General features: G+C 50.6%; 3 protein-coding genes across 12 annotated transcripts in view; 2 read left to right on the top strand and 1 right to left on the bottom strand.

Annotated features, from left to right (window-relative positions):
• The window catches only part of CA5A (carbonic anhydrase 5A), a 46,247-nt gene extending 39,419 nt beyond the window's left edge, over positions 1 to 6,828 (bottom strand). Inside the window, exon 1 of one of the 2 annotated variants that reach the window (XM_045045596.1) lies at positions 6,690 to 6,828. The gene's annotated coding sequence lies outside the window, so the exon portion shown is untranslated. Of the gene's footprint in view, positions 1 to 5,677; positions 5,794 to 6,689 lie in introns of those variants that run through there. The other variant, XM_045045597.1, reaches the window with a different exon arrangement.
• LOC123382221 (proline-rich protein HaeIII subfamily 1-like) lies at positions 477 to 13,321 on the top strand. The gene is made up of 4 exons (XM_045045860.1): positions 477 to 506; positions 5,382 to 5,457; positions 5,974 to 7,392; positions 10,123 to 13,321. Exons 1-3 carry the CDS (start codon positions 477 to 479, stop codon positions 6,987 to 6,989), a joined length of 1,122 nt encoding a protein of 373 aa, XP_044901795.1. The 3' UTR covers positions 6,990 to 7,392; positions 10,123 to 13,321.
• The window catches only part of BANP (BTG3 associated nuclear protein), a 304,623-nt gene continuing 287,259 nt past the window's right edge, over positions 5,558 to 22,921 (top strand). For 5 of the 9 annotated variants that reach the window (XM_045045590.1, XM_045045583.1, XM_045045586.1 and 2 more), the window contains exon 1: positions 5,840 to 5,981. The gene's annotated coding sequence lies outside the window, so the exon portion shown is untranslated. Of the gene's footprint in view, positions 5,687 to 5,839; positions 5,982 to 22,921 lie in introns of those variants that run through there. The other 4 variants (XM_023245259.2, XM_023245260.2, XM_023245263.2 and 1 more) reach the window with 2 other exon arrangements.

Consider the following 22,921-nt stretch of genomic DNA (forward strand, 5'->3'; position numbering starts at 1 on the left):
CTCGAAAATGTCATATGAGTGAAAGAAGCCAGTTACAAAAGGCCACAAGTCGTAGGATGCCACTTATATGAAATATCCCGAACAGGCAAACGTATAGAGACGGAAAGCGGGTGAGGGGTTGCCAGGGCTGGGGGGTGCGGGAGTGATGGATAATGGGGAAGCCGTTTTGGGGAAGACAGAAAGGTTCTGGAACAAGTTAGTGGTGATGGTTGCACAACTTTGTGAAGGTACTTAATAGCACTGAAGTGTGTATTTAGAACGGTTAAAATGGTAAATTTTATGTGATGTGTATTTAACTATAATAAAAAAAGAGAGAGAGACGGAGAAAAAAAGCCGTCAAGCAGGCCTGGCAAAGTGTAGATAGAGGAGCAGGTTATTACGTGATCCAGTAAAGGCACAGCACTCGGCCCCCGTGAGCGGTCGACAGTGGCAGCTACGGATGTCTCATTAGCAGTGGTAGCCTCCAAGTCATTTGCATGGATATAAAGTTTGACAACAACATCAGGGTAAGCGTCCCCTTTGTGCCAGATGCTGTGGTGAGCACTTCCCATGGTCAATTTCAAAATTTAGAAACAACTCTGCCAAGTAGATTTTATTGTCCCATTTTACAGGTGAGGATACCGAGGCCAGGGATGTCGTGTGACTGGTCCAGAGCCACACAGAGGTAATATGAGCCAGGAGTGGAGTCCATGTCACAATCTGTACGCAAAGGCACCTATGTCACAGGTGACTTTTATGAGGTCTCAACACCACACCTTCCAGGGGTGGAAAAGAAGGCACAGGACGTTTCGGTACCTTTTCCAGATTCACAGGACATCCTATCCATGCAGCAGTGACTGAATAGAGTTCTCTCTGAAGACTTTAAAAAAATAATTTATTTTCCAGCCTTATTGAAGTAAAATGGACAAAGAAGATGACAATTTCACATGCATATACGCTATGAAAGTCCGACCACAAGCAGGTTAATGAACAACTCCACCACCTGACACAGTTAGGATTGCTCTTTCTGTGGTGAGAGTGCTTGAGGTCTTGGTCACTTCCAAGTACACGGTGTAGTCCCCATACTGTACGTTAGATCCCCAAGTGCATTCATCTTAAAACTGGAAGGAAGTCCGGGGGCACCTGGGTGGCTCAGTCGGTTATGCGTCCAACTTCGGCTCAGGTCTGACCTCGCCGTTTGTCAGTTTGAGACCCGCATCGGGCTCTGTGCTGATGGCTCATAGCCTGGAGCCTGCTTGGGATTCTGTGTCTCCCTTTCTCTCTGCCTCTCCCACACTCGTATTCGGTGTCTCTCTTTCTCAAAAACAAATAAACATTAAAAAAATTTTTTTAACTGCAAGTCTGTACACTTTGACCAGCGTTCCCATCTCCCTCACCCTGACCCTGATAACCACTCTTCTACTGTCTGCTTCTGGAAGTTCGACTTTTTTTTTTTTTTTTTACTTTATTTTATTTAAAAAATGTTTATCTATTTTTGAGAGAGAGAGCAAGAGAGAGAGAGAGAGAGAGAGCTCGTGCGGTATGGGAGAGAATCCCAAGCAGTCTCCTTGCTGGCAGTGCAGAGCCCGATGTGAGGTTCAAACTCATGAACCATGAGATCATGACCTGAGCGGAAGTGGGATGCTTAACTGACCGAGACACCCTGGTGCCCTGTAAGTGTGACTTTTTTAGATTCCACAGGTGAGACCATGCAGTGCCTGTCTGTGTCTGGCTTACATCACTTAGCATGATGCCCTCTGGGTTCATCCACGTTGTCACAAATGGCAGGATGTCCCTCTTTCTTGCAGCTGAATAGTACTCCATTTTTTACCTATGCCACAACTTTTTCGTCCACTGATGGCCACTTAGCTTGTTTCCATGTCTTCCTATCGAGAAGGAAGTTGTGGTGAACACGGGAGTGTGGACGTCTCTTCTGTTTGCATTTCGTTCGGATGTTTACACAGAAGTGGTTGCTGGATCACGTGGTAGTTCTATTTTCAATTTTTTTTTTTAACGTTTATTTATTTTTGAGACAGAGAGAGACAGAGCATGAACAGGGGAGGGCCAGAGAGAGGGAGACACAGAATCTGAAACAGGCTCCAGGCTCTGAGCTGTCAGCACAGAGCCCGACGTGGGGCTTGAACTCACTGACCGTGAGATCGTGACCTGAGCCGAAGTTGGCCGCTTAACCGACTGAGCCACCCAGGCGCCCCACTATTTTCAATTTTTTGAGGACCTTCCATACTGTTTTCGACAGCGGCTACACCCGTTTGCATACATGGGTTTTATTATGCTGAGGCCTAGTACCGCATTTATTGCTATTTTGAAAGCTTTTATCGTGAAGGGTGCTGAATTTTGTCAAATGCTTTTTCTGCATCTAATGAGATGATTGTGTGGTTTTCACTGTATTGACGTGGTGGGTGGGTTTCCCTCCGTGTCCCTTGGTGGGTGGGACGTGGTGGGTGGGGCTGCCGAGTGGCTAGAGCTGGGTCTCAGGGTTCCAGGAAGGCTTCAGCCATGGATGGCTGTTGAATTATGGTTGCTGAGGGGGGTGTGTGACGGGGGACCTCCTATTCTACCATGTTGCTGACGTACTTCCTGGCCCGTAATTCTCTTGATGGACCAGAACGTGTGGCTGTGGCCTGTCTCGGGTCTGGCTAGAATCCACGTAAGTGGGGGACGGGGCTACAGTGCCTGCTGAGCGTTGCTTCTTCCCATTTTCCCTGAACCACCCACGGACTCCTCTATCATCGTTCATCCCCAAACCTCATCTCTTCCCAGCAGGTGCTTTTGTGTGAGGCGGAAAAAGGTGTCCCGGGGTAGGAGCGGAATGACAGATCATCCCCTGTAGGTGGACAAATTATAAAGAGGCACTGTTCGGGGTAGTCTCCAGAGCTGTGGCTGGTGGTCAGTGGCTGGTGGTGCCCGGAGCTCCTCATCTCAGGGAATGGTGCTTCTATCCATCTGTTTTCCCATAATTGAAGGCTCAGGTGACATCCCAGATGCCACCCCCAAGCCCTGCGCCTTGCCTCCGTCCCCAGTATCAGCTTGGGGGTCAAGTCCTTTTGATCTCATCCCATGACATCTCTTCTCCACTGTGACCACCCTAGTTCAGGCTTCCGTCACCTCTTGCCAGGACCCCTGCCACAGCCTCCTCAAGTACTCCCCCAAATTCACTTAGGAACCCTCCTCCCCATGCCCAATTCATTTTTCATCATTCCAGCTAAAGCAACTTTGGAAAATGCAAATCTGATCGTATCTACCCTTGTCCCAAACCTTGAAAAGGCTTTGGTTATTTTAGGATCAAGACAAAACGCATCCTTTGGCCAACAGGGACTCGCACAGCCCATATCCTAACGACCTTTCCCGCCAGATTTCACAACCTTCCACCTCACAGCTCTAGCACTGCCTTGGCCGTGTGACCCTGGGCGTTAACCTCTCTGAACTTCACGTTCTTCACAAAGAATACGGACTATAATATACGCCTGACTCAAGGCACGGCAACTTAACACATGATAATGCGATCATTTCTTGAGTCGGGCCTTCTGTGAAACCCTTTACAAGCTCTACTTCCTTGAACCCTCCCAATATTCCCATGAGCTGTGAGTCTGAGACGCCAGTTTCCGGAGGAGGCGGCCAAGGCTCACGAGGCCTCGGCAGTGCAACATGTGCCACAGGAGAGCTTGGATTCCAAGCCCAGGTCAGGCCAACTCCATGTCCCTGCTCTTACACACAACTGTGCTGTTTTCTAGGGTTTTTCCTGGGCAACTGAGAGTTTCACGCATAATGGACTTGGCTTCATCCTAATGACATCTTCAGGAACAGGACGCTTCTGCAGGATCCCAGGGTCTGCTGGAAACGGCATCACACAATTTTGATGGGGCCTTTGAGATCTCTGCGAATGCCCAGTGCGCACACGTGGAAGGGGGTTCCCCCGTTTCTGGTGCCATCCAGGCCAGAGTGCCCTCCCTCTCTGGCCATGAAGCCCCCACTAACAGGACACTAGCCTCATTACTTCCAGAACCTGGACGGGAATCATGTACGAATTGACTGGCGTGGAGCAGGGCCCTCTGCAATAGGGAAGCAGCCCTTCTTTGGTGGACAGCTGGCTTTGCCAACGGCCAGCTATTTATTTTTAAAGCCGTGGCTAATCAGCTAGATGTCAATATTAACACTCTCCTTTATTTGAGCTTCCTGGGTGGCTAAGTGTAAAACGCACGAATCTGAGTCACCAACAACGAGAAAGAGAAGTCAGCGACTCTGGCATAAGCGCAAAGACAGTTTTGATGGGCTTACTGTCTGATGATGACTTAGCAGTGGCTTGGGGCCCCGCAGTGTGCAAGGCCCGGCCAGGAAGGAGCCGGCCACCCACACCTGCACTGGAGCTACAGACAAGGCACTGTGTGATGTTTTGAAATGACACGAAAATTGCCAGTCTACAGTTACCTGCGTTCTCGTCAGACACGCACGTATCTAAGAAATCTCAGTTAAGTTTTAGACTTGGCTATGACTGAGGCAGGGGTGGGGACAGAAGGCACGGCCGTCTAAAACCATTTTGCAGCCACTCATCTCTCAGGATCTGTGTGCTCAGCTTCCGCAACCCTTTTCCCCCACTATGAGCAGACTCTAGACCACAGTGTTTTGGATTCCTAACTCCGCTTTTGTCTTTTTCCAGCAGCGTGACCTTGCTGAGCAATTTTCCCTCATCTGTAGACAGGAAAATTCTCATTTCAATGTGAATAAGTATCTCTTCCAGCACTGAGCTTCCGTGACTCTTCTCTGGAATTTCTTTAAGGCACTTTTCCTGCAAAGAAACCCAATGACCAGCCTCAGGAGAGCTCCCAGGTGTTAATTCTGGAAGAGATTCTAACTAACGAGGTTGCCCAAGGTCACACGGCGCGTTACTGCCCTGAATTGGGCTTTTTGTCCCTGGCAAAAAGGGAAGTGGGCAGGAAACTTGCAGGGAAGCGTTTTCTTTCCCAAATGAAAATAGCTCCACAGCCTTGTTCTTGCTCGTCGTAAACAACTCGGAAAACAGAGGCGAGTAGAGAGAAGAAGGAAAAGCAATGGGAACCCCAGCCCACGTGAGGCGCAATGCTGATGGCAGTCAGCAGGAATCGTTTCTGGGGATTCTCTACAGTTCAGGGATTTCTTCCCACGAGTGCCAACAAGCGTGCATTTATGCTACATGCGTGGAACACGTCCACACACCGAATTCGTGCTCGTCCATAAGATAGCCTATACATTACTGACGCACGTCTCGTACGGTAACACATTAGTTACATACGGTACATATGCCACATAACCACACACACGTGTTTCCACTCGTGAGCGCCGGGAGGTGTGGACGGACGCCGGGGAGCCCGGGGCACCTCCTATTACCTGGGGGCGCGCCTCCCCAGCGGCAGCGGCCGCGACCCCCGCGTCTCAACTACAAGTCCCAGCAGCCGCGGGCGCGGCCCCTGACGGGACACCCGAGTACGGAGAGAGAGACTACAAGTACCGGCAGGCTCAGCGCACACGCAGGGACTACGATTCCCAGAAAGCACCGCTAGCGGGTCGCGCACGGCCCTCTGGGATGTGTAGTCGTCGAGGGGAGAACTGATTCCTATTCATTCGGCCTCAGAGAAAAATGTAAATTCCTCTTACGGTCCACCGACGCAGCTTCCCACCGGGCTAACGCGGAGACGGAGCTTACGCTGAGGAGGTAAGGACCCTCAGAGGCCCAAACTAGGGCGCGGCAGGAGGACGCGTGCGCATGCTCGGCGGTCGTCGGCGCGGCCGAAAGCGCGCGCGGGAGGCTCCGAGCGGCAGGCCCCACCCCCTCGCCCCGTCCCTGCGCCCGGCGCGCCCCGCTTAGGGAGCGTGCGCAGACGGTGCAGGGCGGAGGGCCGCGGGGAGGGACTCGCGGCGCCTGCGCAGAGCGGCGGCTTCTCTCGCGAGGACGGACGCCATTATCGCATCTCCCCGACAAACACCACGAGAATTCCGCAGCCCACACGGTAATTGCAGCTCCCGCAGCCGGTCGCGTCTCCACCTCCCCCTTCCCGCGGGGCGAGAGCGAGAGCGAGAGCGAGATCTCCCCTCCTCCCTCCTCCCTGCGCCCTCCTCCGGCCGCCGCGCCCGCCGCCCCCGCCCGGGACGCCCTGCGCGGCCGGCCAACGGCCCGCCGCCCTCGGCCCTGTCGGCGCCCTCCGCTCCCCCGGTCCCCCTTCCCGGTTCCTGCTGCTTCGCCGCCGCGGGCCCTCCGCCCCCGTCAGCCTCTCCTCGCCGCCCGCCGCGAGCCCGCCCCTCCCCCGCCCCCTGGCCCCGGCGGCGCTCCCGGCGGCGGGCCGGGCGTGGGGCCGCGCGCGAGCCTCGCTCCCCCCCGGGGTGCCGCGCGCCGCGCCGGTGGGACGGGCGGGGGACCGGGCGCCCGCGGCCGCGCGCGGTGGCGGGGCCGCCCCTGCCGCTTGGCGGGGACGAGGGGTGACGGCGCCGCGAGCGAGCCCGGCGCCGGTGGCCGCTGTCGGGCCGGTCTCCGGGCCGGCGTGTGCCCTCGGGCACCGGCGGGCGAGGGCGCACGCCCCCGCTCGGCCGAGGGCTCCCGGAGCAGGGGGGGGGGGTCGTCCGCGAGGGAAGATTTAGGGGTTCGGTCCCCCCCGCCTGTTTGGTGTGGCCCTTCGGAAGTGCGGCCTCGGATGCCGGTCCCACCTGCACCGTGCGAGCACCTTGGAGACGCCGCCTTCACGCGGGGCTGGGTTTTCACTGAAGACCTGAGCGCTCCCGGAAGAGCTGCCCACACCTGTGGGCGTCTGAGGACCGAGACTTTGCCCGGCTTTGGGTCTGTTCGACCGGAGTGGCTCTTAGCGGCCCGTTCGGAATTGCCTGTCCCGCCCCGGAAGGGGCTCCCGGGCCCGGCGGCGTTGGTGCGGCGGCGCCCGGGGAAGGTGGTCGGTGGGAGGGGCCGGCCCCTTCTCGGGCACACTTGCGACTGGCCGTTCGGGAGACGGGAGCGAACTTGGGGGTAGTCAGGTGGTCCTGCGGAAGCGGGGGAGCAGGCGGTCAGAAAGTAGGTCAGCCGGCCATTCGAGATCCAGCCCTTGGGACCGCCCCGGGGTACAGACGCCCGGTGGTAGCAGAAACCCCCAAACCGCCCGCGAGGCTAGTTCTTTCCGTATGTTTGGCTCCCGTTTTCTCCTCGTCTCGCAGTTAAGATAAGAGTACGTTCTTGTGATGTTGGATCCTGACCACGTCCGTTGGCTTTAAGTTTTCAGAAATGGCTGCCGTTTGTGGGTTATGTGCTGTGGCTGGGACTGCTAATCATTTCCAGTGTCTCTTGTCCCAGCGATCCGGTGAGGTGGTGGAGGCCCACAGAGGTTGAGACTCGTCCAGGACACACAGAGCCAAGGCTTTGAACTCAGTCTGTCTGAGGTTCGGGCTTTTATATATATATATATATATATATATATATATATATATATATATATCCGTATATCTGATATTTTAACCAAAGTCCTATACACAGTAAAATGTCGGTGAAAACTTGAACATTGAGAAGCAGCAGTCCCCTGTCCAGCCTTTCAGTTTGTCTCCTCAAATCTTTTTTAATGTTCCTTCTGGAAGGTTTCCATAGCTCTGAAGCGAAAGTTGGTAGTTTATTAGTTTTACACATTGTCGACTTTCTGTTATGATAGATGATTTCGCTTTTCAGGTCAGATGCCATTTTTTCTACCCCTTGAATTAACTGTGTTCAATTGTTTATGACTGTACAAATACTGTTTGCTTCAAGGCCGAGTGGTGCATTTTCTCTCTCCTACAGTCTTTTGTTTTTTCTGTTGTTGGTAATGGCTTTTTTTTTTTTTTTTTTTTTTTGGTATTTTTTTATTTGGGTTTTTTTTTTTTTTTGGTATTTTTGCATTTGCTGTTCCCGTGATTCTTTGTCTTAAATTTTAAAGCATGCCAGATCTCTCCAATGTCCCGTCTTCTCCCCAGGTCTCTGTCCTCTTTTTCTGATCTGGATTGATTACTCTGTAGGCCAGTGACAAGTGTACTGCCGATATTTTCCTGTATTATACATCTGAGTTTGTTCAAGATTCCATGTGTAATCATGGCTTTCTTTATCATTTCAATGAGAACCTTCTGCCAAGTAGCCGTATTCCTTTTGGGTAACTCTTTAGGATCCTCTTCGGTGTTAGGGGCATTTTCAAAGTGCCCCAGGATGTGGAGTCCCACTTTGAGTGCTCTGTGCCTCTGGGGGCTTGCCTTTCAGCTCTGGGAAATTCTCTTTGTATTTATTTGAGAATTGTTTCTGCTTTTACTCTTTCAGGAGTTCTTATTAGTTTGATGGTGGACATCTTGGATTGAACCCTTGAATCTCTTTCTCTTCCTTTGTCATTTTATTCTCATTTCTGGGAGAGGGCTTCGATGTATTGCCCAGTCTTTTAAATTTTTTGGTAACACAACTGAAAATTTCGAAGAGCTTATTCTGTTTTTTTCCCCCCACAGTTTATTGTTTTGTGAATGCATTATCTTCTCGACTTTGAGGAGACCAGTAAGGATTTTTTTTCATTTCTTTTATTCTCTGATTTCTTATTCTAGTGTCACTGTCGCCATCATCTTTTTAAAAATACCGGTTTCATACTTCATATGGCAAATACTCCTTAAAGATTGGTAATTATTGTTGTCTAAGGCCAGAGAAAGGCAGAGAGCTGAGTCTGTGGGGCTGGTTTTGAAAATGTGCGGGTCTCCCCTCAGGTGATCGGGAACTTGTTACTGTGTGGGACTTTGAGTGCCAGAATCCAGAGACTTTTCCTCTGCGTCTTACAGCTTAAGAAAGACCCCTTTGATGTGGGGCTGCTCCCCCTGGTCTAGGGAGGACTCTTTATAGCTTTTCCGTGCAGGGATCCCACTTGTGTGAGCAGGCTCAGCCCTTGCTTCGCCGAGTGTCCTGGCCTACCACAGGCTTAGAGCCCTCCTCTGGCCATACCCATTCCTGTGTGCTCCAGGTTGTGGTTTCCTTTGTCCTCCTAGATCCTTTCGGTCTCCCAGAAGTTGGCAAAATACCTTGCCCGTGTCTTCTTTCTTGTGGGTTTATTATCTGCGATTAAAAGTCATTTTAATGGGATGAGCAGAGATCACCTTTGTGGCTCGTTCTCACTGTGAGCAGGAATTCCAGAGCCCATTCTTGTCACTCTGCTCTCCTGCCTCCCTGTGGCCTTGGTAATGGGCGCCTTCTGTCAGTGGAATGGGTGGCCTACTCATTGTCCCCATGGCCATCTCCGCGCTGCAGTGTGGGCGGACGTGGTGCGTTCCTGCTGGAGGCGCTGGCTCTGCGGCCTTGGAGGGGTGCCAGGCTCAGCTGGGGAAGGCCAACCGTAGACAAAAGGTTGTGATTTCATACTCTGCTTTCGGTCTTGGCACGTCGCACCGGCTTCTCACACCACGTCCTCGTACAGAGATAGCACTTAAGCATGCCCGAGTTTAAGGATTTGCCTCCAGTTAAACAGTGATTACTGTACTTGAAGTGTCATCTTTTAACAGTATTTTTTCAAAATATTTTTATTCCCTGCCCCCCCCCCCCCCCCCCCCCCCCCCCCCCCCCCCCCCGCCCCGTGTTTTATTTATTTATATTGAGACAGGGAGAGGGAAGGAGCAGAAAGGAGAGAGAGAATCCCAAGGGCCCGATCCCACTAACTGGTCATGACCAGAACCAAAATCAGAGTTTGGCGCTCAACTGGCTGAGCCACCCAGGCGCCCCTAAAGCGTAATCTCAACGCATTTTAGTCGATTGTCCTTTGAAAGTTGTGCACGGTGAAATACATCAGCTGCATTTGTCAGGGCCCAGCGAGGCCCACGCGAAGTGGTCCGTGGATCAGTGACCTTGCCATCTCTAGGTGTTTGGGAGAAATGCACACTCTCAGGCCCCCAGCAGACATGGAATCAGAATCTGCAACTTTGTAAACTTTTACCTTTGAAGTAAATTGACAGTTAAAGAGAAGTTGGGGGAATAGTTCAGAGCGCTTCCGTCTTCCTGTCACCCGTTTGCCATAACGCTGACTTCTTACGTAATCAAGTGTCCTTAAAAATCAGAACCTTAGCATCAGCACAACACTATTGACTGAATTTCATCAGTTTTCCATTAATGTCCTTTTTCTGTTTCAGGATCTAATCCAGGATCCCACTCTGCATTTAGTTGTCATGTCTCCTGAAGTGTCCTCCAATCTGTGATACTTACATAGCCCCAAGTATCTCTCCCAAGAGGTTTATATATCACAAAGGGAAAAATGGTAACTTCACGGTGGAAAAACCTGACAGATACCACCTTAACCAGCAATAAGACATACCGTGTCCTGCACTGAGACAGAAATGCGTGCCCATAGTGCGGTCATGTGAACCCAGATTGAGAGACAGTCACCAAAATCTTAACTGTTGCTCCTCAGAAGCGTCCAGGTCTCGAAAATCAGGGAAAGACTTAGAATTTGCATTTGCAAAGATGGCAGGTGTGGTATATGCACTTTGACGCTGCGGAAATACTTCCTGTGCTAGATGGGTGCCAAGGAATAAGAGATCACCACAGTCCCGTTTTGTGGATTGGTAAATGGAAGCTTCAGGCACAGGTCCTAGGTGAGTTTATGTTAATGGTTTATTGATAAAACACCCAGCATAGAGTATTAGCCTTCACTTTTCCTGTGATCTTCACCTACACTGTATAAATTCTGAAAACATTAGCGGTACCATTAAATACACAACCCACAAGACTGACTTTAAAATGTGCATGTAACTTTACCAGTTTAGCTATTTATAATCTGGAAAACAAACATTTTTCTCATTTTGAAGAAGCTCCTGGGGGAAAATACACATTGAGGTTTTTGGTGAGACTGTCTCAGATACAAAGCTTTAAAAAGTCCTCCCTGTAACAGGTAAATAAAGATCATTGTTGTGTTCTCTGACTTCACGTATATGATGGTCATGAAAACATCACGTAATGGATTGTTCATTGGAAGAACTTTGAAGCATTCTGAAATGTTCACTTTTGGGGCTGTGAGGGGGAGTTTTAGGGAATTTGAGAGCAAATATTGAGTGGGATCTCATTGTTGCAATTTGCGCGCGCGCTCTCTCTCTCTCTCTCTCTCTCTCTCTCTTTTTTTTTTGATGAAGTTTATTTTGAGTGCACATGCGCACGTGAGTGAGGAGGGCCAGAGAGGCAGAAGGGGAGAGAACCTCAAGCAGGTTCCGCACTGCCAGCACAGAGCCCACCGCAGGGCTCAATCGTGACCTGGGGGACCGGGCCCCGGCGCCCTGCAGTTTGCTCCTGAAAAGCTACCCTTGTTTTCTTGCTGGGGGCCAGTGCCTGGAGCTCATTTAGCGCGTCCGCAAGAATGGAAACAGCAGTCCCGTCCTGCCTGCTTTTCAGGGTAGCGATCAAATAACGTTTAGGTTTCCCATTTTCATCTTGTGCATGTTGTGAAACCAGTTACACGTTAGAGCTTCAGCTGATTGTTCAACTTTATGCTATCTGCCTCACCTTTTTGGCTCTGTCTGTTGTCCAGGGCTGTGGCCGGACTGCCCCCCCTGGAGGAAGTTCTGGACTCCTCACCCCCCAGTGCAGTGGTGAGGTGTGGCATCCTCATCATAGAGCATCGGTGTGTGCCTCTTTAAGAGGAAGCAGAGCCTGGGGGCAGCACCTGGAGCCTCCCATCCCTTGAAACCTGTGATTGTTTTTGAATTAAATTGTGATGGGAGCATGAACTTCTTAAGCCACACGCGGACGGTACGTCCAAAATATAGTGACATCACGTGAAATCGATTCCTATATTGAATTAACTTTTCTGTACCTTTCACTTCTACCCACGGTCAAGAAGTGTCCAATATAATTGAATTTTTGGGCCATCTACCTCCATGGTGACCCAGAATACCTCAGGAGGTCAGGTCGCTTACAGTGCATAAGCGTGGAAGACGAATATCCAACAGGAAGGGCCAGAGAAGGCAGAGATGAGAACATGTTTTAATTGAGTCCCTGAAAAAGTAGACAGGTGGTATGAATGTATATGTGGAAATTGACTACCATTTCCTTGTCCTAAATTATCTTGTATTCGCAGATAAAATAGTCGAGCGTACGTAGGGCCCTGAAAGTGCAGGCGGGTTGGACGGGGGCCCAGGTAGGGACGGAGACCTGCCCTCACGGGTGGGAATGCTGTCAGGAGACCCGGGATGCGCTGAGCCAATCAAGCAACTGTGGCCAGAAGCCTGTACTGACAAACTGTTTGGTAATAAAGATTTGTATTCTGAGCTTCAAAAACTGCTGCTTGTGGTCTGTAGTGATTTTTTTCCTTTTTTTCACAAGGTAGAAAATCACCAAATAACTTGAAGCGTGGCTTATCCTTTCTGAACTTTCTAGAAAGGGGTTTGGATGACACTGGCAGTGAAAACTTGATGTGTGTGTACTGCTCTACTCCCTGGGTGGCACTTGGGTCCGGTGGGTGTGGCCAGAGCCTCGGGCATCTTCACGTCAAAGACAGATCAAGAACCGTGGATCCAGGCTTTGGTTCCTGCTGTCACCACGGTTCAGCCCTGTGATCCATCGGCAGGTAGATGGCTGGGGTGCGCCTGTCTGCTGCCACACCATCCTGTGGACTCGTCGGCAGGAGCCAGGGATGGTCCTCGGGAGCAAGGTGCTGCATGAGGCTGCCTTTTACGCCAGAATGCTTCCCTGAAGATGCCGAAGCCGTGTTAATTCACACCCCATGTGTTTTTAAACGGAATTGGACAAAGAAAGCTGAGCGTCCTATTTACCTGCTAAAAGTGGCTGCAAGAAATATTCGTGGTTTTTGCAAAGTGAGGGTTTAATAGGTTATTTTAGATTTGTGTAGTTTAAATTTATGTAAAATTGCAATCATGCTATGCTAGGAGAAAAGCTGACGGGGTGACATGATGAGAGCAGATGCATACTGCTTGGGGTTCCCTTCAAGCATAGCTGCTAATAAAAAGTGCGGTTAGATTTGCGTCTTGAGTTCTGGGGACCGTTCAAGAACTCGGCCTGCTGTACCTCGTTGGGATTTCTCTGGATCCCCCATAATGTGAATCAGAAGTCACTCCTTACAGCTAATAGGAGTTGGAGCAGCAAGATCACCGAGACCTGAAGGCAACCAAACCATCCTGTGGTCGCGCAGGCCCCTCTTCCAGAAGGTCGAGATTACTCTTCTGCAGGAATAGTTCCTGATTTCCTTACCCCTCAGTCTCAAGGCAGTTTCGAGATTCTAAAGATTCCACAAATGTCACTAAACACTTGGGAGCTCTAGGGCAGAAGTCAGGAAACTTTTTCTGTAAAGGCCCAGATTAAATAAATTGTTTTTGGCTTTGGGGTCTCTTGTCACAACTGCTCAGCTTTTCCCTTGGAGGGTGGAGGCCAGAATGGGTGTCGCTGTTTTCCAGTAAAATTTATCTACAAAAACGCAGGATTTGGCCCGTGGGCTACAGTTTGTGAATCTCCAAGCTCTAGACTTAAAAGTGCTAATGCAAGTTGGAGAAATAAGTCGAAGCTGGGGGTTTGGTAACAGATGATAGTAATACTTCAGCCGGTGCCAGGTGCTGTTCAAGTGCTGTCCTCGTCTTACAGATTGCTGTGCTGTTCCTGGGAGCGCCTCGCTCTCGAGTGCAGACCTCGAGACGTTGGGGTGATCTGGAAGAAGTCCTCCAAGCCGTCTCATTCATCTGCTGAAGGCACTGAGAGCGTAGGTCAGACACTTTTAGTTCATTTTAGAAAAGTCTACTTGGAAAGGAAGGATCGGGTGGCAGCCTTTCGGAAATACAGCGATGACAAAGTCACCTTCAGATGAGAATCTTCTGTCCTCACTGCCTTCGGAGAGCAAAAGCCTCGGCACCTCTTAGGGACTGGGTGTTTTCAGGCTTAGACGTTGCAGGAATAGTACAAAGAATTATAACAGTCGTCTCGGATGTTACTGTTTTGTATTTGCTTTATCACCTCTCCTCACTACAGCTGTATATGTGTGTATTTTTTTCTGTACAGAGTAAGATAATGAGGTCCTCTTACGCAACCACTTATGTGGCTGTTTCCTAAAAACCAGGGATATTCTTTCATACAACCACAACATAATTATTAAAATTTGGAATTTAACGTTGATACATCTCTATTATCTGAGCAACAGATCTAATTCAGCTTTTACTAGTCATCCCAATAATGTCCTTGATAGCAAAAGAAAAAGGGATTCTTGCATGCACTTTGATGAATCTTTTTCCCCAAGAATATTTGCCCTGGCCCATATAATTATAAATTAGGCCCACACTCCTCACAAACTGCAAGTTTAATAAAATCAGAAGTGCAAATTTCTTGCTGACAAAAGTCACTTTGAATAATCCTTTCCTTCTGCCCTTCTATTGAGAGAGGAGTGGGAGACTCAGCCAAGAGGCCGAATGCGTAGCTCTTTCAAAAGTCCACTCAGGTCATTAGTTCCAAGTGTAAATGAGCTGTGGTTAGAACGTGCTAGAATTGTGAGTCCGAAATGAACCTGACCTTACATGGTATCATTTGCTAGAGTTATTTTTAAAAAGGTTAAATTACCTAAGGTTGCCCTCAAGTATATATAACCCTATTGGGCGAGTTAAGGGTTACTTTACAGGGGTACCTGCTCAGGGCTGGATCTGTGTGTGTGTTTAATCAGAGCATAAATATTTTGGGTTTCTGAATTGAAATTCGTCCTGCCCCCCTCATCCTCCCCTCCTGAAAGTCAGGTTAATGGGCCAGGGTGAAAACGTTTCTGAAAGGCAGCTAAATTATGTCGTGTTTCTTTAATCAAAGTAAAATTTTTTTAGTGTAGCAAATAGATTTTCTTAACATTTAAAAATAAGTTTCATTTGGAATTGTCTTAGCATGTGGCAAGCAGTTCCTGGCTCCTATGTTGCTGTCCCTGTCCGCATTTGTGACTGGAGTTCCAGTTTACTGGGTTCCCCCGCGCCTGTCTGGATTGGAGTCTTGGGTTCCATGTAGCACTTCTTCCGACATAGGTGGGACAGTCCTCCCCAAAGATGTATTTCGGCTCTGTTGCTAATAGGATTGCCTTATGTTGTGTGGGCTGGTTTCGAGGAGGGGGAGTGTTGGGGTCTGAGACCCAGATCACCTTGTCCTGGTTGTTTGGCTCAGGGCAGACTCTTGAATGTCTCCTGCAGAGGAGGAGGAGGTGGGTGTGGAGGGCAGATCTGAGTGCTTGTGAAGCCGTTAGCCCAGCATTCACCAAGTTTCAGGGCTTAGTGCTGTTTGCAGCCTCAAATCCAAACTCCTCGCGTCTCACACAGGCTTCCTGGTGTTCTTGAGCAGTAGTGGGAAGGCATCCTAGTTTGATTCAGACATGTGACTACAGATGTGACTTTCAAAAATTAGGATACATGCTTTACATGGACGTTTTGATTGCATGGACTTTTGTTTCTGTCTTAGACCCGATCCAGTTGATTTGGGGTTCTAAGTACAGTTCCTTTCCTTCTTTGTTTTGTCCTCAGTTACACATCGAGAACTCTGATCTTAAGGAAAACAGTGCCAGGATGCTGTATCGAGTACCAAGAGTGTAAACGGATTCTTGGCCCCCACGGTGATGGTGGCGTGGGATGCGTCTGCCTCCGCCGAGCCCTCGCGAGGGCTGTGCTTGGGTCAGCCAGAGTCTATGACACAACCTGGCCAGTCTCCTCAGGCTTTGGTCTGTTTTCTGTTCTGGGTCCTGTGAATAGTTCTCCTTGGTTATCGGCCCTGCCTCGGAGGGTCGCACTTGCTTGACAGGTTGTGTGGATCAGAAACCTCTGGAAATGTCCCTGCCTCTGCCATCTGTCATCGTTACTTACTTTAACGACTGCTCAAGTTGGGAGTTAATCTTCTTTTGTTTTTATGTTGCCTGGCTAGGGTTGCAGATTCCCTTAACATTTAGGCACGTGCTAGTGGTTTTGTTTGGTTTCTGTGAAATTGCGAGGTAGGGAGAGGAGAGTAGGACGCTGTGGTATCCTCACCCTCGGACTGCTGTCCGCCTTCCTCCCCAGGCTTCACAGCACGCCGCACGAAGTAGGAGAGGCGGGCGGGCGATACGAGGCTGGCAGTTTCTGGAGGGAGCTCACGATAGACGGGTGGCTTCGGGAGGGACCGGGGGGACACTCGGCTTGCCAGATCAATGGACTCCGCGGCAGAGTGTGTCACAAGGAGAGGAGCTGCGGTGTCCAAGTGGTGGATCCTTCTCTTTGACCCGATTTTCCCCATGAGGTGATTCAAGCCAAGATTCGTACCGTCCTGTAGCCGAAGGACTGACCGGAGAGGAAGCGCGAACGTGAGCGATGGATAACGGGCGGGCTCGGTTAGGACACGGACGAGTCTCTGTGGAAAGTGCTCTGCTTCCTGCCCCCCCTCCAGCCCCCCTTCTTCAGGGCCCTGTGGTCTCCTTTCCCTTAATAACTGTTCATGATGCCTGTCACGTAAGGGAAGCGTTTAGGGCTGGGCCTACCTGTAAAATGGGGACACAGTGACCTGCACCAACAGGTGTGAAGATAAAATGCCTTACTGCTGGGGCGCCTGGGGGGCTCAGCCGGTTAAGCGTCCCACTTCGGCTCAGGTCATGATCTCGAGGTTCGTGAGTTCGAGCCGCACGTCGGGCTCTCTGCTGTCAGCGTGGGAGCCCGTCTAGGATCCTCTGTCCCCCTCTCTCTCTGCCTCTCCCCAGCTCGTGTGTGTGCACGCACGCTCTCTCTCAAAAAATAAACGTGGGGAAAAAATGCCCTAGTGCTCATAATGGTGCTTAGAACTCAATACACGGAATTGTTGTCGTCACATTACCTTCCAGGCCCCACATCTTCTTACGCTTGTCAAGCTCATATGGTGCTGATTTCACTGACAGAAGTGTGCATAAAGTCACAATTTTGTTGGTGGTAAACTTACATCACAGAATCTTGGAATTTCAGAACCAGGCCAGGAACTCAGAGGTATTCGAAATTAGTAAACTTGCTAAGAAAAAGCCTGGCCGTGGTTGTAAAGTACACGTGTCTTGTAAATGCGAGAAGCCACAATGGCCTTTGTGTTTCTGCCGTGAGGAACTGGCCGGTCTGGACGCCACAGACCGCCGTCCACGTAGGCTTTTAGGGTTCAGACACCCTCTTGTTCTCTCCAGGGAAGTGACTTCTCCCGCACTCCTTGCCGTAAACGGCGATGGATTCTGTTATTACACGGTGTTGTAATGTGTGCGTACTGTTTGTTACTTAATGATACTTAATTGAGAATTTTAAATTCTATTAGATGATTTTAAACAATTTGCAGCGGGTACGGATTCTTACAATCTGAGGGCCAATAGTTCTCGTATGAACGAACATACGTCAGTGGGAAAAGTGTTTAATTTTACCTTTAATTCGGTCTCATAGAATGCGCCACAGCTGGATTTAGGTATACGATCACCCAGTAGATGATCAAACCAGTAGAATGTCTCTTTGAAACATGGCTTTCTTCTCTGGAGGGGCAAAAATCGGCCGTGCCGTCTGCCCCACCTCCACACCTCTGAGCGTTGTCTGTCTTGACCGAAACGACAGAGGTTCAAGTCGGTCAACTTATAGGAGAGAGTCTGCCTTAGAGCTGCATTCTCCAAGTGGTGAATGCTTCCTTTTGACTTTTCGTCCCCCATGAGATGATTCAAGCCAAGATTTGTAGCCGAAGGACTGACGTAGCTGTCCGGCCGAGGACTGGAGGCGCGAGGTTCAGGAGCGCGTGTTCACAGGGTCGTCGGGACCCCTTCACTCACCGGTACCTGTGGGCGGCTCCCGCCCGGTGCACACTGCAGTGGTTTGATATTAAAGTGAGAGGTTCAGCGCCGGACGAGCCCTCCCAGCCCCAAAGCAGCTGTAGACAACATGCAAACAGCTGGGTGTGGCCAGGTTCCGATAAGGCTTTCTTTGGGGACGCTGAAGTTGAGTTTCATATGATTTCGTGTCACAAAATACTGTTCTTTTGACTTGGCTCGAGGGCTGTCCAGCAAGGGGGGGGGGGCGGATTTGGCCTCGCACGCGTTTGTGGGGCAGATGAATTAGAGGAGGTCGTGTGTGGGCAGGCAGGCTGGAGCCAGACTGGGGAAGGTTTGAAACCTGGGTGAAGGGGAAGCCGAGGAGGGCCGTGCGAGGCGCTCGAGCCGGGCTCTGAGAGGACGAACCTTCCTTGGAAGAGTGTCCTACAGGGCGGATGAGGGAGGACCGGCTTCCTGCCCCAGCCGCGTGTGGCTTCGGGAGGGACCAAGGGGACGCTCGGCCTGCCGGATCAGTGGGCTCCACCGCAGAGTGTCACAGGGAGACGATGCTGCACGTCAGAGGGGCTAGAGGCAGGGACTGGGGGGAGGCCAGCTGAGCGGCCCCCCGGCGGACCAGGTGCAGCGGGAGAGAGGAGGAGGAAGAGGGAGGAAGTCGGGTCAGAATCAGCAAGCGGGAAGAAGCCCTAGGGTCTGGTGGGGGTCGGAGAGTGAGGGTAACAGCAGCGAGAGCTCCCAACTGTCTGCGGGGTCTTTTGTGGGAGGCGCCGGGAGGCGGTACCTCCTCGAGCAGCCTGCTTGGGGGTGGGGGGCTGGCTCGGGCAGAGGTCAGCGGCGGAAGCGTTGGGTGGATTTTGTTGTCCCAGGCCGTGGCGTGTTTGAAATACGAGGCGTGAGGGCAAGGTGGGGGACAGATTCGGGAGGGACGGGGTCGCCCCCGTCATTGAAGTGTGAGCCTGCCGGCAGCCCTGGGAGATGATGCCTTCCGTCCGTCCAGCGTCCCAGGTGCTGCTTCCTGGGAGGCGGGAGGGGCCTCGGTGGCGCCCCAGGGGGGTGGGTGTGCTCTGCTTTCGCAGGAGGGCAGAGGTGCCGGGAGAGAGGGAGACGAGACCTGGGAGGGGTGGTGCGGAAGGGCAGTCAGGAACGGATACCGGGCTCCCGTCTGGGCCCTTGGAGAAGAGCTGACGGTGAGGTTGGAAACCATGTTGTTTGTTTGGGGTTCAGAGGGAGAGGGAAGAGACCTCGTTTGTGGATGCGCTCAGGTGGCTTCCAGAGTGTGCTTTAGGAGTTTGGCACGGGAGGGATGTGATGGTAGGTGGTGGACAGCAGAGTGGATGGCAGGGTCTTGCTTTTGTTTTTTCTAACGTTTACTCGTTTGAAGACCTTTTATCAGCTCTCTGCGCGGAAAGCCCGGGTCGTTCTAGCTACCTGCACCGGTTGCTCCCGCTGCCAGCAACGCACAGCACCGCGACGTGGGGCTGTGTCCGGCGCCCGGGGGGGTGGGGGGGGGAGTAGGGGGCTCCAGGCACGGCGTGGCCCATCAGCCTGAGCATGTTCCGATCAGCCTTTCTGTGCCGTGTCCCCTAACTGGAACCTAGGGAGCAGGTGCCGGAAGAGTGCCGTGAGTACACAGGTGTGTGTCCTTCGTCTGGGTTCACAGAGGGTTAGTGTTTGGGCCGTGCTGCATCCGCGTGGGCAGGCACACCTCGGACGCGCTGTGGGCTGGCTTCCAGACCACTGCAGTCGAGCGGGTGCCGCGGTAACGCCGGCCGGTCATGTCGGGATCTGGGTTTGCCGGCCCGAATACTTGTTTACTCCGTACTGTAGTTGACTTGTGTGCACTGGCAGTATGTCTAAGAAACAATGTCCGTACCTTAATTAAAACATACTTTATTGTGGGGGCGCCTGGGTGGCTCAGTGCGTTAAGCGTCTTGACTCTTGATGTTGGCTCAGGTCATGATCTCACGGTCCTGAGATCGAGCCCCACATGGGGCTCTGCACTGAGTGTGGAGCCTGCTGAAGATTCTCTCTCTGCCTCTGCCCCTCCCCAACTTGTGTGTGTGTGCTCTCTCTCAAAAAAAATAAAAAATAAAAAATAAATACTTTATGGTTAAAAAATGCTACCCGTCATCTGTGCTTTCAGTGAGTCATAATCATTGATCACAGATCACCGCAACAAATAATAACGAAAAAGTTTGAAATATTGTGAGAATGACACATTTGGTAATTTTTGGTAGCCCTCTATTTTTTTTTTTTTTTTTCTTTTTCCTGCTTTTGAAAGTAAGTTGCATAGGGGCGCCTGGGTGGCTCAGTTAGTTAAGTGTCCGACTTCGGCTCAGGTCATGATCTCACAGTTCGTGAGTTTGAGCCCCACGTCGGGCTCTGTGCTGACAGCTCAGAGCCTGGAGCCTGCTTTGGATTCTGTGTCTCCCTCTTTTTGTGCCTCTTTCATGCTCATGCTCTCTCTCTCTCTCTCTCTCAAACATAAACATTAAAAATTTTTTTAATTAAAAAAAAAGTTGCAGAGAGATCACTATATTTCACCCCTAAATGCTTGAGTGCTCATGTCTTGAGAGCAAGAGCATTCCTTTATATAGTCATACCTAAACAACGAACAGTATTCAGTGTCATTGAAGATACTGCCCATATATTTAAAAAAATTTTTTTTTGAATGTTTATTTGTTTTTCAGAGAGAGAGAGAGAGAGAGAGAGAGAAAGAGAGACAGAGCATGAGCGGGGGAGGGGCAGAGAGAGAGGGAGCCACTGAATCCAAAGCAGGAGCCAGGCTCTGAGCCGTCAGCACAGAACCCGACGTGGGGCTCGAACTCACAAACCGTGAGATCATGACCTGAGCCCAAGTCGGACACTCAACCGACTGAGCCACCCAGGCACCCCGACACTGCCCATATAAATGTCCCCTGAAATTTGTTTATGGCTAATGACCCCCTGCCTCCCCCAAGATCTCACTGCATCTACCGGTCTCTTTGTCTTGGTTAATTGAGAGCAGGCCTCTCCTAGTTTTATGCTGTGGACTTTTCAGGGGTTCCGGCCAGTAGACCTGTACCTGTATCCCTTTCGTTCCTGCCTCTGCCGACTCCCTCAGGTCTCCACTGGGGCTGGGGGAGCTGCCTCATCGGTGCACCCCTGCCTAGGCCTGTTCTTAGCGCCAGCTAAGCGGGAGATCCAGGGGGAGCCCATTTGTCACGTGTAGTTACTGCCCTCTTCTCTTGGAGTGGCTGTTTAGCACAGTGCCTAGTGATGATTTTTTGAAGGATCGGTGAATGAGTGCGAGATCACTTGCTGCCGCGTACAAGAGTTCGCAGACACTCGCTAAAATTCCTCCCAGGACTAAGAAATGAGGCGACGGCTCTCAGGCCTGCAATCCGTCGTACATTCTCACACTCCCGCGTCTCTGGCAGAGGTAGTATTGTGTGTTGTCGGGGTAAATCCTTGACAGCGTGAACAATTTATGGCTACCAAGGAAGAAGTAACATGTGGATGCAGTAATGTAAGCACCAAAATTTTTATGGCAAGACACATACAGGCTTCTGCAGTGTTTTCCCGTTTATCGTTGGCAGTTGGTAAATCAGGTGAGAGTTGCTTGTAATTGCACTCATGGTTTATATTTTATAGCAGACAACTGAAGTTCACTTTAGGTCCTACACAGTTCTTCTGCTTTCTTTCTGGAGCTATGATATCTGAAAGCACTGTTTGTCAAAGTGTGGTCCAAGGAGCCACATGGGTGACTTGAGACCTTGCCGGGGGCTCTGTGAGGTCGAAATGGTTTTCATAATGATCCTAAGAGGTCATTTGTCTTTTTTGTGGGTTGACACTTGCACCGGTGGTGCAGGGTTGATGTGGCAAAGCGGCCGCGGCCTGGGCCCGACGGAGGCCAAGCCCCCGGCCGCAGCTGGGTCCTTGTTTTCTTCACTGCCGTGCAATTAAAAACAGCCATTTTCACCTAAGAATGTCCCTGAGGAAGCAGTCAAATTCATTTTATTAAGTCTCAGCCCTCGAGTACCCCTCTGTTTCATTCTCAGTATGACAACACAGGAAGGTTATGGAAAGTTCTTCTGCCGTGTTTCGGATTCGGAGCCCTGCCTTGGAGACACCCCTTCTGCACTTGTGTTACTAGCTCAACTAGCTGTGTTTTCTCATGGACCACGTAAAAGAACAGCTGACAAACTGGGCATTGTTTTTTCAATGTTAGAGAGAGAGAGGGTGGGGAGGGGGACAGAGCATCCCAACGCGGGGCTCAAACTCACGAACCGCAAGATCGTGACCTGAGCTGAAGTCAGATGCTCGTGACTAAGCCGCCCAGGTGCTCCTAGGGTATTTCTTAATGAGTTTTTTTTAATTTTTTTTTTAACGTTTGTTTATTTTTTGAGAGAGAGACAGAGTGTGTGCAGGGGAGGGGCAGAGAGAGAGGGAGACACAGAATCCGACGCAGACTTCAGGCTCCAGGCTCTGAGCTGTCAGCACAGAGCCCAATGCGGGGCTCGAACTCACAAGCTGTGAGATCGTGACCTGAGCCGAAGTCAGATGCTTAACCCACTGAGCCATCCGGGCTCCCCTTTACTGAATGAATTAAGTTAGCCTGTTGCTTCAAGGAAAGCCACTGTGGCACCATTACTGGTGAGAAAATTTGCACTTTCAAGTGGAATAGGAATTTTGGGAAGTGTGTATCTGTCATCGAGATCCTGATAGCTTCTCAGTACTTAAAGGTATTTCTGATATCAGTGTTAGTGAATGTGATGCTTTTGGTAATACATGATAAACTACACCTGGAATGTTCCGTGCGTGATGTTACAAAGTTGCACTTGGGTAAAAGATCCATTGAAAGTGCAAGACAGACCAATGGATTTTAATTTAATTTAATTTAATTTAATTTAATTTAATTTAATTTAATTTTATTTATTTTATTTTATTTTATTTTAAATGAAACTTTATTTTTTGTTTTTAAAAATTTTTAATGCTTAATTTTTGAGAGAGAGACAGAGTGTGAGCGGGGGAGGGGCAGAAAGTGAGGGCGACACAGAATTCGAAGCAGGTTCCAGGCTCCGAGCTGTCAGCACAGAGCCTGATGCGGGGCTCGAACCCACACACTGTGAGGTCATGCCCTGAGCCAAAGCCGGATGCTTAACCAACTGAGCCCCCCAGGCGCCCCCAGACCAATGAATTTTGAAACA

This window comes from Felis catus, chromosome E2 (assembly GCF_018350175.1).
Source record: "Felis catus isolate Fca126 chromosome E2, F.catus_Fca126_mat1.0, whole genome shotgun sequence".
Classification (NCBI taxonomy): domain Eukaryota; kingdom Metazoa; phylum Chordata; class Mammalia; order Carnivora; family Felidae; genus Felis; species Felis catus.